Source organism: Falco peregrinus, chromosome 1, assembly GCF_023634155.1.
Source record: "Falco peregrinus isolate bFalPer1 chromosome 1, bFalPer1.pri, whole genome shotgun sequence".
Lineage (NCBI taxonomy): Eukaryota > Metazoa > Chordata > Aves > Falconiformes > Falconidae > Falco > Falco peregrinus.
In genome coordinates, this window is record NC_073721.1 from 130,668,133 (window position 1) to 130,682,653 (window position 14,521).

Genomic DNA, 14,521 nt, shown 5'->3' on the forward strand with positions numbered 1-14,521 from the left:
CTGCTTCTCTTTTAAACCATTATTAATATGTTAAGGACTTTGCTCTTATGTCGTGGATTAGGGTTTTGCCAAGAGCGTTAGGTTGAAAGGTTTGTCAAAAGCCACCCAGGCTTTTGGGTGGGCTGCTGCTCTTGCGGAGAACTGGGACAGATCCATGAGATGTGACTTTTTCTCTGCAAAGCAGCAGCTTGAGCCCTGGTGTGCCGTGTCTGCCCAGGCATCACTAATGCTGCTCCTGGTAGACACTGTGACGTGCCAGGTGCAGATGTCTGATTTCCTTATCTGCAGTTACCCAGATCCCTGCAGAGCTTCATAAAGAAAAAACAGTATGGCTTTTGCTGCCTCCCAGGTGGGTTTGAGCACGAGGTTGCATGTGACAGCTGATTTTGCTGCCGATCACAGGGGCACTCCAGAGCAATGCAGCCGCTCTGCTTGGGCCGTGTCGGGATACTGTCCCAAACCCATAGGGATGCTACAGGCTGAGATCAGTCCTGAGAAAGAAAGGTCTTGGCAGGGGGAAACTTCCTGATCCTCTTCCTGCAATGAATGCAGGTGTCAAGAAAAATTAATTTCTTTGCTGTGCAGGAGCCTCTTCTCTTCCCCTATCATGTATTATCCCCGCAGCCGCTCTGACATGCATCCTCATCCTGATGAACACATCAGTTTGTCATTTTTCCTGGTTTTAGCAACACAGAATCTTTTTTTTTTTCTTCCCTAATTTGCTTTGTTGCTTTAAGTTTATTTTGCCAGAGTTTTGTCTCATTTTCTACTGCCCTAGTGTGGGGGTGACTTGAACTCCTTGAAGGATGTCATCTTACTCCTAGGGGCTTGTTTTTAATATCCTGTTTAATCATGCACATACCTCTGCCTCTCTGACAGGTAAAATGCATTTCTTCTGAGCCTCTAACACGATGACTTTGTGCCGCCAACAAACACTGCTGTTTTGATTGTCTGGCTTCTTAACGATCACCCCAATTTTTTAAGGTGATGAGTTGAAATTGAAGCCTAGATGTTATGTGCAAGGGCGAGCCTGGCCAGTGAAAAGCCAGACCACTGCAGAGGCAGCGCTTGTCAAACCTTGATGTCGGGCACCTCCTCCACGAGCTCCTTCTAGAGTGGTTTTAAGCCTTGCTAAGCTGCAGAGGATTTTGACTGGGTTTCCTTTTGGCTGCATTCCTCCCTTCTCAGTGCTGGGGCGGCTGAAGACCTGCTCACCTGTGTAGGGACCAGACAAGGTGTCCCTAAATAGCCACCTTAGAGGATGCCCTGTTAGAGAGAAAAGCATCCCCCTCTAGTTATTTACTGCTTCTGCTCTGCAACAGCATGGCCTCAGCATTGCCATGCTTTTGTCTCCCCCTCCAGTAGCCAGGGGAGGGGGAGGGGGGAAGCTGCCCAGCCTGGGACATTCGGTTCATCCTGGCAGCTGTGGTGACTGGACTGGTCTCGGCCACCTCTGTGGTGACTGCCTCCACAGCATCAGCCACTGGCAGCCTTGAGCCAAGGCAGCTTTGCCCAGTCAATAAGTAATTTGTGCAAGGGGGTTTGCATTGCAGGGGAGTAATAATGAACTTTCTGGAGGTGGGAGAAACAATATTGTTAATGCTGAAATCATCCTGCATGGAAATAACAGTCAGCAGGAGGCTGGGTCCCTGGGGCACATCTGTGTTAATCCTCCGCTGCTCACTGGGCGGCATGCACCGGGCTGCTGCCCTTTGTCAGTGCATGGGTGCCTGGGCAGGTGGCTGTGTCAGGGGGGCACCTGGCAGTCAGAATGTCACTATCCCCCTCGAAGAGTTATTTTTTTCACCCCAGGAGGTTTACCTGTGCCAGCGGAAATGTGTCCATCATTTCCAAACTGACTGCTCCCTCTAGCTCCATCTACCCACTCCATTTTTTTAGAATTTAACTTACCCTCCGCCCCAAGATTGGCAAGCCTCTCCTTGCTGCTTCTCAGTTAACTCTGTGTCAAAACTGCTGAATGTCTGGTTGCATTGCCAAAACCTCTCTTAGCTTTTGAAACCTCCCTGGAAAATAGTTCCAGGGGCTCGGATGCTGCAGGGACCCCAGTCCTGGTGGAGTGGGGACCCAGCCTTGCCTGTCGTGGGGTAATGCAGTGAGCAGCTGTCCAAGAGCTGCCCTGTTCTGCCCTTGCTTAGAGCAGGGGGACGGGGCAGTGCGAGGGGACCCAACATGATGTGATGTGGCTCTGGCTCTTTCTGCAGGCTCCCTCCGTGGGAGGGAAAGTTGTCAGCCCAGCCTGTGCACCTGTCCCTGCTGCTGGCTGTGACATGTGTCTCTCTTGCAGGTCCATCAGAGGGGCTGGGATATGGCCGTACCTCACCCTGCAGGGAGGAGAAGGCCAGAGCCACTCTCAGGCATGGCTCCAGCAGCCTCAAGAGCACGAAGATGCTGATTGCTGAGCCTGGCCCCTTCGTCGGGGAGAGGATTGACCCTGCCCTGCCCTTGGAGAGCCAGTGGTGAGTCCTGCCTGCCCCAAGTGGCTGTTCAACCCCTCCGCCTGCTCCAGGATCCCTGTGGCAACACCACAAGGAGCCCCGGGGCAGATCTGATTCTTCTTTGCTCCCTGGCCCCACATTAGTGCCTTCTTGTCCCTGCTGTCCATCTCGCAGTTGTGGTATCCTCATGTGCCCTCTGTGCCCCCCTGAGCTGCCCGGTGGAATCCTTGCCCCTTGTCCCCCAACCCTGGCAGTGCCACCCACATCCCTCTCCCTGAACATGAGTGGCTGCTGTCCCCGGGGAGATGCCAAGGGTGATGGCATTGCTGCTGCCCTGGGGCAGAGTCCTTCGCTGGGGTGTCCACTCTCTGCCTGGCACAGCCAGTCCCTCTCCCACCTCCAGTTGGTACCACGGGGCCATCAGCCGGACAGATGCAGAGACGCTGCTGAGGCTGTGCAAGGAGGCCAGCTACTTGGTGCGCAACAGTGAGACCAGCAAGAATGACTTCTCCCTCTCCTTGAAGTGAGTGAGCCCGGATGGGGCTGGGGTGGGGGGGGTGAACCCACAGCAGAGGTGACCCCTTGCAGGTGGATGCCCCAAGTGAATGTGTGCCCGTGCTGATGGGGTAACTCTGAGATGACTGTGGGGATGTAACTCTGATGCTGATGGGGTAACTCTGAGATGACTGGATGGAGTACGAAGTCTGTGCTTCTGTGTGGTGTGGCACAGGCTTCTGGTTTGGTGTCTGGCAAAAGTATCTGTCTGGAAGGCTTGTTGATCTGGAGGCACACTGCTCTTCCCTTGGCAGTGCTAGTAATCCCTCAGACGGATAAAATGATGTGCCTCACTGCTCCCTTGAATGTGTCTGATGACGGCTTCCAGCTCTGGCTTCTTGTTACCCCATTTTTTTTGTAGCTTAGTTTCACGGGAAAAGACAGTGTGTGCGATCCAGTACCCATCCCTGTCTCCCCACTCCATGTAATCATTGAAGCTGTTCCTCAGCTGTGCTGCAGAGGGCATTGCCCTGCTTTAGTTTTTCAGCAGGGAAATCTCACTCCCACAGCAAGGCTTGGTTTCTTCTTGGGTTTTTGGGGAGGATCTTTGCACCTTCCCAAGTTTTCCAGTTCCCCGAATGTCAAAACTGCATGAAGCATCGCTGCATGCATCCTGCTGGGGAGGAGCTGCTCATCCAGCTCTTTCGTGATTCTTGGGGCAGCCTGAACCCCCAAAATCAAAGCTGTTACAGTCCTGACGATGATGGATTAGCAAATACCTTCTTGCCCTTCTGCTGGACGATTATATTAGCTCTTTCTGGCAGATGTGAAAAAAGTATTTATTGAGCACTTCAGTCATCTCTGCACAACAATAGGGCATGTATCCCCATGCTTTTCTTAATATACTTTTAAGTTTCCACAGTTGTCTCTGTACCTGCATTGCTCCCCACTGGTTTTGGCCTCCCCTGTTTATTTCCCAGGACACAATTGTGAATTAGAGTGCTCCATCTCTGACTATTCTTTTTTTCCGCTTTTTTGCTGCCTTCAGCACCAAACCAGGGCAGAGGTTTAGCTGAAAATATCCTTTCTTCCTTCTGCAGTTGTAGCTTTCAGGCCAGACAGCAAGCCTTTCTGGAAAAGCTCCCTCCTTTCTTTTTTTTTTTTGGTGTTGCTGGGGTTGTCGATGGGGCTTCCTCCCTTGCCAGCACAGGTGTCCCTTTCCATCACCTCTCTGTAAGCCAGTCATCCATTTGGGTTTTTTTCCTTACTTCTTACTGCCCCTTCATAGCCTTATGGCAACACTGGCCAAATCCTCTTCTCAAACAACATGTGTGGCCAGGACGTGGCCTTGCAGCAGTGTGCCACCTCCCCAGAGGGGACTGCAGCCCATCCAGGAGCTGCTTGGGCATTGCCTGTCCACTGGCGGTGCTTGCAGAGAGCCCACAGCCTTGGGTGCATGTTTTTTACTCCATTGCCTTTCTCTGTAGTGCCTTTTTTAAGGAAAATCCCCTGGGATCCCTTTTATATAGCTGTAAGCTGGCTGTCTGCATCTCTCTATTTTTTTAAATTTTTTTTTTTCCTTTTTTACTTTCCTTGAGGAAGGAGGCACAGCTGAGGACATGGTCTGTAAGGGAGCTCTGATGCTGACCTAAAGCCCTTTTGGACTGCTTTAAAGAAAAACACGCGCAAAAGAGAGCAGCAGGAGTGGCTGTACCCATAGTGTGTCAGGTAGCCGGAAGGATTTAACCCTCCTGTGATGGTTCTGGCTGGTCCAGGATAGGCAGCCCCCCATTGCCTGTTGTGGACAGGGTTGTAGTGTCATTGTCCCAAATGCTCAGAGAAGGAGTTCCTCCTGGCTTGCACCTCTGTGAGAGTGGGGTGAGGCCATGCTGCAAAGGTTTGGGTCCTTCCTTATGTCTGTGAGGTGCTTGGCAGGAGCAGCACTGGCCCCTTGTCCTTGTCCTGTTCCTGCTGCTGGCTGCAATGCTGGATGCTGTTGGGTTTTCAGTGTACTCCCTCAGGCATCTCTCCAGGGGTTTGATCTCGGTCACATCCCTGAGCTTGTGACAAAGACCCACAGAGCAATTTGGGCAAAACACAACCAGCATCACTTGTCTGTGGACCTCTGTGGCAGTGCTCTGGCTCTGGACTGGTGCTGATCTTGCATTGTGCTCCTGAGCATCTCTTCCCTGCCAGCAGTGAGCAAGGGCTGGGGTCTGTCTGCAGACAGGGTGCAGCACTGAGGGCAGCATCTGCGGGCAGCTCTGCATGCTAGTGATATGGCCCTGTGTGTGTGTGTGCAGGATAAACCCATGCACCTTCACAGGGTGCCATTAACAGTGCAGCCCCTGCAGCTCTTCCCTGCGCCCTGCTGCTGGAACACAGATTATGGCCAGCTGTCGCTTTTCTTCAGCCCCTGGCAGGGGGCTGCAGCTCTCCCCCGTGCCCTCTCCTGGGGCAGACGGCTCCTTGCCTCCCAGCTCTTAAATAGATTGCAAACCCATTCTGCTAATGCAGCCAGTCTGTCCGTTACAGGCACTGTCTCCAGCCAGGGGGATGGGGCTGGCCTGTGCAGCACTGGAAGCGGCTCAGTATTGCTGATGAGATCCTGTCTGCTTTTAAGTCATCAATATTTTGCCGTAATGTGCATTCCAGATGCTGCAGACAGGCTGTGGCTCTCCTCGGAGACACAAATTAATAGCAACAGGGCCATTAGCCCATCACTTGGAATCAGTGCTTGTGGCAGGATCTGGCTGTGCAGCCTCACGTGGCTCTATGCCTGTGCTGTGCTGGGAAGTGGCCTTGCTACACCGAGCAGGTTTTGTGGAGCCTGCACTGTTGGTGGGGGAGCAACATGCTGCAGGCTGAAGGAGAAAATCCTGCTTTGCCATGGCGAGCCTGGACATATGTGAGTTGAAGTACTCCTGTGTGAGCTGGGGCAGTTGCAAAAGGGTCTTTGCCACATGCAAGGGGCAAAGCTGCTGCCCCTATGTCACCCTGCAGCAAGAGTTGCTGATGCTGCTCCTGCCCGGGCTATGCCCTTACTTCCCTACCTGCACACATCTGCCCCAGCCTTGGAACCATCCTTGTCCCCAGATGGACCCCTTGCACCCCACTGCACGGCCATGCTTCTGGGCAGGGACACAGTCCAGCATAGTTAGCCACATCTCTGCCTTGCACAGTGGGTTTGTCTGGAGATGGCCAAATGTGGGATGATGCGGGCAGGGCTGTGGCTGGGGATAGGAGCTGGCAGCATCCCCTCCCCAGCTACAAGGGCAGGCTGCCTCTCTTGGAGGGGTCAGGACCTGACGGGAGGCAGGGGTCAGTTGCACCCCCTAACTCTGCCTCAATCTCTCCTTGCAGGAGCAGCCAGGGCTTCATGCACATGAAACTGTCCCGGACCCAAGAGAACAAGTACGTGCTGGGTCAGCATAGCCCACCCTTCGACAGCGTGCCGGAGATCATTCATCACTATGCCAGCCGCAAGCTGCCCATCAAGGGGGCTGAGCACATGTCCTTGCTTTACCCAGTGGCTATCCGTACCCTATAGTACTCACCCCTCCATAAGCCAGGCTCGAGGCCGGGTGCACCTGAAACTGGCCTGTCTGCCGGGCCAAGCGCCACTGTGGCAAGGATGGGCTGCAGACCGGCAGTGCATGAGCAGCTTGCTGAGCATGGCCAGTGCTGTTGGGGATTGCTGCAGCTGGACCCCTCGATCCCATTCTCTGGGGGGGCTTCCATGTGCTGGTTTGCCCACTGGGACAGCGCTGGGGAGACCCCCTGCACAAGGAGCTGAGTGGGGCTCACCAGCTGCCTGCCTGCCCTCGCCTGCCTCTGGGCAGAGTTCTGGACACGAGGACTGGAGCTGGGGCCTTGGAGAGGCTGGGGAGGGGACAATGTTTGGGAAAAGGGGAGAAATCACCTGGCAGCAGGCCTCAGGTGCCTCTGTGAGGGTGCCTGGCTCTGCAGGAGACAAAATGGCTGTGCCGACAGGTGAGGAGGCTGGCAGGGGGCAAATGGGGGCCTGCCTGGGGCTAGTGAGGCACAGGGGAGCCAGGCAGACTGGTGGTGGCCCCCACCCACACAGGTGCTTGGTACGTACCACCATCCTTTGCCAAATGTATATAGTGACTGGTCTCAGCCGTGCGTGCAGCATCAGTGCCTAATAAAGCAGTGCATGGTTGCCTCCTGCTCCATGGGGACCACGCGCCTGCGTCCCACCACCTTGAGTGGTAGATTGGTGTGGCAAAACGGTGGGGAGGGGAATTTTATTACACAAAAACTCTAAACAAATGGATTTTTCCTTCGTTCTTGCATACACTGAGACTTGTGTGTCTGAGTGGTCCAGCCAGCTCCGTCATCTGAGACAAGGGATACAAGACACCAGTGGTCATGTCCTTGGTATGTTTTTGGGACCCTTTGTGGGCTGCAATGAGCTGATTTTGGACTCACCTGTTATTCCTTGTAGAAGGGGGTGCTTTTTGGGATCTTTTGCCTTATTGTTTTCCTTCACCCCTCATAAATCTTGGGCAAAATCCCTGAAGTTCACAGATCTCCTGTTCTCCTCCTCTTGAGTATTTACTGGCTCCAGTCCTGTTCTTTGTCTTCCTGACACCTTGTATTTGGGCCAGCTTGCTCTGTCTTCATTTGGCTGAAGCTACATCTGGTGCTCTGTAGCATTTAATGCATACCTTGACTTTTAACCTTGTTCCTGGTGTTGCCTGCTACTGCAGCCATGCAGGTACATTTCCTCCATCCATGCTTCAGACTAAGCTTGGTCTTTGGTCTCGCTGTTACTCTCCTGCAGTGCATTCCCTTTCTCCTCCACTCCCTGAGTGGTCCTGCTGTGCTCAGCAGAGGGGATGGCAGCAGCAAATTCACTGATGGACCAGCGAAACCTCTTGCATCAGCAGAGCAAAGTGCTTGTGGTGTCGCTGAGATGTGTTAGCAGTGGCTTGATGAAGGCTTTGTGAAAAAGCATCATCCTCTCCACTGCCAGCTCCCAGTAAGGAGCTGGTCCTGCTGGTTCACTGCAGGTAAGAAGTGATTGATGGGACCATGGGGACCCTGGAGGGTGAGTGACACAGCTGCAGCTTGCTCTACTGTCTTATCTGTGACTCTGAGGTTTCCCAGATACAACCTGTAGCTGGGGGATCGCTGTCTTGGCTACCCATCATGGTTTTGAGCTACTGTAGGCACCATGAGGCATGACCAGTGTGGTTCCTGAGTGCATGCCATGGTTGGGAGCCTGCAGAAACTGGTGGTCTGTTTCAGGATGCTTCAGCCTCTGCCACTCCTTAAAAGGCAGCGGTATGAGCTCCTTGGGCACCAGTGTCTCCTTACAGTCAAGCTTGGCTGCTGGCATCTCCCCCCTGCACCCCTGGCTGCCTCTCCATCCCAGGGAGGCATCTTGTCTGATGGGGAAGGAGGCAACTCCAGCTGTAGGGTTTTTCTCTCAACAGTGCCACACCAGAGCCTGAAGAAAGGGCTGGAGATGCAGAAATCTGCAGAGATGCTCTTGGATGCCCTTGCTGCATTTAAAAGGTTTCAAGGACTCTTAGCAGCCCTGTTGTGCCCTGACGGCTCCAGGGCAGAGCTTTTTCTGGGGGATACTCTGCCTCCTCTGTGGCCACAGGTGGGAAAGCAGAGGCTTCTTGGATCCACACAGCTGGGGGTGAAGGCACAGGAGAGCCTCCCCATGTATTGTGGGTTGTTTTTCTCAAGAAACTCTGGCAGTGGGCAAATGGCCTGGCAGCCAGGGCTGCTTTATCTGCGGGCTTGCAGCCTTACAGTGAAATCCTGCCCAAGCAGCCTGTCTCCATCTCGGGGCATCCCTGCTGAGTACTAGGAGGTGTGAGACCTGTGTGCATTGCACCAGGTCCCCAGAGACAGTCACAGACCAGAAACAGCAGGACTGCTCTGAAGCTGAGCTTTGTCCAAGTGCTTTAGCTAAGCAGCTCTCAATCCTCCCTCAGGCAATTGCATCCCTTTTCATCCAGCCCTGACCATCCTAGTGACCCTCTGCTAGACTCTCTTCTTGTACTTGGGGTCCAAAACTGGACATGGTGTCCAGATGTGGCCTCGTCAGTGCCAAATAAAGGGAAATAACCACTTCCTTTGATCTGGCTACACTCATATGATAACTTAGGTCGGAAGGGAGCTTGGGAGGTCTCTAGTCCACTCTCCTGCTCCAAGCAGTGTTAGCATTGTCTGAAATCAAGAAGGGCTTTTTTGTGGAGAGCAGCACTGCCCTAAGCCCAGCTACATTTTTTTCCTCCTTTTCATAGCATTAGCAGGAGAAACTGGACACCGGGGATAGAGGGCTCAAATTCACGGCAACCTGAGGGCAATGCCTCCAGCTCCCTATGGGGGGCCCTCATGTGGTGGAGGAGGTCCGACAACAAAGATGTAGAAGCGGGGTGCAGGATGCAGAGCTGTAGCAAAGACCCAGCCCGCAGGTTGACATCGGGTCAGTGGATGGCCCTGATCTTCTCAAATGGGGCAGATCCAAGCAGGTCCTGGGTCGGTTTTGGACCCATGGTGTCTTATTTCAGGATTCTCACAGGAAGTATATGACTCTGGGTCTGGCTGGTGCATTGCATCCTTTGTGATGCAAGCTGATCAGGAGCTTCCCGGATAATTTGAACTGAATCTCTCTTACAAGGGTATTTCAGTGCTACCTTTGCCATCCAGTAACTGAAGTGAGTTGTTTGGGAATGGGGCAGGTGGAGCAGTGAGGCAGTGGGGCTAGAGGTGACCAGGATCCCTATTCATGAGGATGCTAATCCCCGGGACTGAAAAGGGCTTGAGAAACCTGATGTGGCTTTGAGGTTAACCCTGTCGGGAGCATGAAGGTTGACCAGAGACCTTTGTCTGTAGCATTTCCTAATCCACTTGTCCCAGCAATCTCTCATGTCCTCCCGGATGCTTCTGTCCTTTTCCTTCCTGCAAGTGAAACAGCTCTGTCATTCATCACCTGATCTCTAGTCCCTTGCTAAGCCTTCCATTATCACTGAGCTGTTTTAACGTGCTGCAGGCTGTGATAATGAGGGAAGGAAGCTTGGTTTATAATTGGATTAGCAGTGCTGGTAACTTGCTCTTGCTTGGTGGTCAGGGCTGAGCTGGTGCAGCCCCTGAGCCCTGTGTCACTGCCTGGTGGTGAGCCAGCTTGGGGCTGTGCTTACTCCTGGACAGGGCTTTACTGGCCAAAAGGTGTAGTCTTGCAGGAGGAAGGCATTCAAGAGGGGTGAAATACTGATGTAGGGCAGATTTTGAGGTTGACCTCCTTGGAAGCTGGGCTGTGTTTGCTGAAACTGTGTCATAGTCCCTAACATCTCACACCTGCTGGAAATGAAGCACTTTGATCAGCATTAAGCTTGACATCTACCTCACCAACCCACCCTAGCATAAGCCAGCAAGGCTCTCTGACACCTCAGAAGCTGGAGAGCATTGCCAGTAACTAATCCTTGTGGGACTGGGTAAAGCCCTCAGATGTGTGTAGGGTGTGATCCATCATCCATTCCTGCCCCTCTGGCCTGGAGAAATTCCCTTAAGCTCAGGCCTAGTGATTAGTTAAAAACTTCAGTCCTAGAAGTGATGCCTAATTTGCTTGAATATCACAGAATGTAACAGAATGCCCTGTGTTCTGTCTCAAACCACAGTGATCTGCAGAAGGATCAAATAACCCAGCAGCTCAGTTGCCAAAGTTTACAGCAAAGGAGAGAAATTTATTCCTGATCCCTGCAGGCTACCAGCAAAACGTGAAGTGTAGCACATACATAGCACACACATGCATGTGGTATACAAATGGCTCAGCTGAATGCCTCCTTTCAGATCTTCTCATAAAGACCAGCATATTTGACATGAGAGGCGTGTTTCAGCTTCTAACTCAGAGACCAGCCTTGCTCAGTCCCTTTGGTACGCTTCCCCAGCATGGTCTCAAACCAGCTATTTGCTCCTGGTACCCTGTTTGAAAATTGTCCCAAAACATCCATGCCTCCACCTTATTTTCAGTCTGTGCTTGTGAGCACTTCTTTCCTTTGCCTTGCACAATTTTGGAGGCGTATCTCCAAAAGAGCATACTTGGGCAGATCTTCTGGGTGAGATCTTCCCAGTGCCTCACTAGTGATGTGGCTGTGTCCCTCCCAAAAAGGTATCCCAGGTATGACAACTCCACATCCCCAGCCCTGCACTGCTTGCTATTAACATTAGTGGGGTCATCCCAAGACTGGGGTGGAGGAACAGTGCGAGAAGCATCTCTGTGCTCAGAGACACCCATTTTAATACAACCCATAATTTACTTTATTAGCTGGTTCTTCCTCTGCTTTATCCATACCCATTACTTCCAGCTTTAGGAAGTGGTGCATGCTCGGTGCAAATCAAAATCTTTCCTTAAATCTAAGTAGCCTAAATATGCTGTATCACCTTGTCTAAGTTAACTACCACAGAAGAATCATTACATTCCACTGGGACAATGTGATAAATTCTGTTTCCATTTGCCTTCCTATCTTGAAGCTGGGTTTCCTTCAAAAAAGACTCTGAAAGGTATGAAAGTCTAGATATATTTTAATCCTGCTTTTCCCTTTTCTGAATGTGGGAGGCTTATCTGCTGCATTTGTTTGCTATTTGAGCCATATCCAGGTTATCCTAAATCTGGTTCTTCCTTCACAGTGAGATGACCTTGCTCTTTTTCTCCCGGATCTCATGCAGAACCTCTGGGCTGACCCTCATCTCATGCATTCAAAGCATGTTGTCATATAGCAGTCATGCATCAGGCATTCTCTGTCCTTCACATCTTGATCAGCTTAATGACCTGCACAGCTACAAGTCTTTCTTTTAATTTCCAGGATAAATGTACAGATGATGAATTTCCCCCCATTAAATGGCAGCACACAAGTCCTGACCTGTGCCTGCATGCGACTGACGGGCTCTTTGCCCATGTGTGTCCTCTGTCACTGTTCCTGTACAGGGTAGCCTTGCTGTGCATGTACAGTGCACTGTGATTTACTGTCCATACTTTTTTTATTATATGTCCATACAATTTACTGTGTTACACCTTCTCTGTGCATGCACAGCACATCCTGATTTACTGCACGCATTAACGGTTACCACTCTGCAAATTCATACCATGTCTTGTTTTAGTGTGCTTTCTCTGTGCACAGTGTGTCCTGATTTATGGGGAAGGCTCAAGATCATCTCTTTGCCTCTATGCAGAGCACTTTAAGTCATTTCTCATGCATGCCACTGCCCCTCTCCAAGGGGAACAGTGCCTGATTTTCCCCTTGTGCATGCAGCAGTCTTGTGTTTACTGCATGTGCAATGGGGTGGGCACTCCATGTGGCACAGTGTGGTCTCCGTGTGCTCATAATATCCTGCTTTATTGCATGTGCATCATCTGCTTTCCCATGCAGGTGCCTTGCGGGGCCTGGATAGGCACATTGCAGTGGTGCTTTCTGCATGTGTGCAAGGCACTAGCATCATGTTTTGACATATGAGCAACCCCCAACTCTGGCAGGTAATTTATGGTAAAGATAGCAGGTTCTGTGTTGCTCCTAAATCCCTTTTCCTTCTGCACACAAAGACTGTATGAGCTTCCTCTGCCCCCATCTGCTCAGCCCCTCTTGTAACTGTATCTTACAAGGGCTGAGATGCAGCCTGGCACTACCATCCTGGGCTGTCCTAGCTCCTGTCCTGCTATGGAAACCATGGGCTGTGTGGTGACTAGGTGTTAAAGTCCTGCCAGAGGTAATGGAGGATGTCTCTGGCAGGCAGGAAGACCCAGTGTCCCACCAAATGTCATTTAAGCCAGAGTCCTAGGTGCTACCCAGATTGCAGCTCCAGTAACTGAGGTCTTCTCAGGGGATGTTTATGGGATCCCAGTGACTTTATTGACCTGTTGGCTTGGGAGAGCAAAAGGGGAAAACTGGGATACCAGAGACCCCAGAAATCCTTCAGTGGGCAAAAGAGACCATACAGTCCAGAGAAGAGTGTTGTCACCTGAAGAAGGTGCACAATGTGCCCATCCAGGCCTACACCAAGAAAGGTGAGGAAGGCATGATCCACAGCCATGGCCTACAGCAGCCTGTGATGGAAGCACAGGAGAGGGAGGGTCTCCCATCCCTTGCCCTGGGAAAGTCTCCAGCCCTATTTGTGATGCTGGTGACCAGAGCATGCAGGGAGAGCTGCCAGCTGGGGCTGGAAAGGAGGAGGTACAAACTGAGACTTCTCCAGTTTGTCATAGGGAATGTGGTTTCTGGTTTTCCTTTTTTCCATAGAGGAGCTGAGCTAAAAAACATCTTGCCCTCTTCTGCTGTGACTTGTAGCTGAGCTCCCAGACACCATGGGCTGGGGGAAGTGCTCTAGGTGGGACCAAGAAGGACTGGAGAGTGCATCACCCATGTGGTGAGGGCACTTGCCCTTGCATTTATTTGACTTCCATTCAGTCCCAAAGGAAGCAGCAGCACATCATACACCACAGCAGGCAAGAGAGCAAGCACAGGGATGTTGCCCAGTGCCCTCTGCATGGCAGACTGCACTGCCCCACTCAGCTGAGGGTCCTTCTGAAAGTCCATCCATCATTCAGGGTGACCTCAAGCTTTGTGGCTCTGGCATTGTTGGCCCCGCAGACAATGTGGTAATTCACACTGGCAGCAGCTGCTCCCACTATCATCACGGTGATAATCGTCCCTGCTGGGCTGGTCCTGCTCAGGGCCATTAGCAGCAAGATCCTTCTTTTATCATTGTACATCTCATTCCCATTTTGGCAGCTGCAGTAAATGTCTGTCTGTTACCAAGGCTGAACCATCAGGACACAAGGTCCAGTCACCTGGTGGCGGGTGATGACTTCGACACATTTGCAGGTTGGTTGGGGTGTGGAGCAGAAGCATCTCTCTCCTGCGGCTTGATGCAGGGATGGGATGGGGTCTTTCATGGTGATGCCAGGGGAGGGGGGCAGGGCATCCCTCCATCATGCCCTGGTGCTCTGCTATCCATTCAGCAGCGCAGCTGGTCTGTCCATAGCCTCTGTATGTGCTGGGATGGGGGGAGCAGGGAGAGATGTTTCCCCCCCTCTCTCGATGGTGGAGGTGATGCTCATTTCCATTTAGATGGAGGAACTTCAATCTCAGCTTGACGTCTCCTCACCATGATGCCACTCAAGACCCAGATTTCCAGTTTTCTTCCCCATACAATGCCAGATGGTCTCTGCTGGCTTGGGAACTGAAACGCATTAGAGATGCTGCAGCCTGGCAGAGGTGGACATTGGGATGTATAAACACAGGTGATTATCTTCCTGTAGCTTCATGAGGCAGCTGGCACATATGGCTTCTCTGCACCCAAATCTGCTCCACTGCCCGTGGCCCAAAGCGCTCCTGTTGTCTCTCACTAGCTCCATTCCCTACCCCTGTCCAGGGACAGGAGATTAAACCCAAAATCCAGAGTTGCTCCCCGTGATACAGGATCTGGATCACTTTGGGGGCAGAGGATGGTCACACAAAGAAAAGTCACCCAAATTATCATGACAATGAGGACAACCAGCTATTTCTGTCTTCCAGTGGGAAAAATACAAGTGG

The 14,521-nt window shown here is 52.0% G+C and overlaps 1 protein-coding gene across 5 annotated transcripts in view; it reads left to right on the forward strand.

Moving 5' to 3' along the window:
* SHF (Src homology 2 domain containing F) overlaps nt 1-14,521 on the forward strand; it is a 40,052-nt gene that overhangs the window by 12,061 nt on the left and 13,470 nt on the right. For 2 of the 5 annotated variants that reach the window (XM_055819502.1, XM_055819518.1), the window contains 3 exons: nt 2,306-2,477; nt 2,860-2,979; nt 6,315-7,488. In XM_055819502.1, the coding sequence (XP_055675477.1) occupies nt 2,306-2,477; nt 2,860-2,979; nt 6,315-6,501 (479 nt within the window). In that variant the 3' untranslated portion in view covers nt 6,502-7,488. Of the gene's footprint in view, nt 1-2,305; nt 2,478-2,859; nt 2,980-6,314; nt 7,489-14,521 lie in introns of those variants that run through there. The other 3 variants (XM_055819513.1, XM_055819522.1, XM_055819507.1) reach the window with 3 other exon arrangements.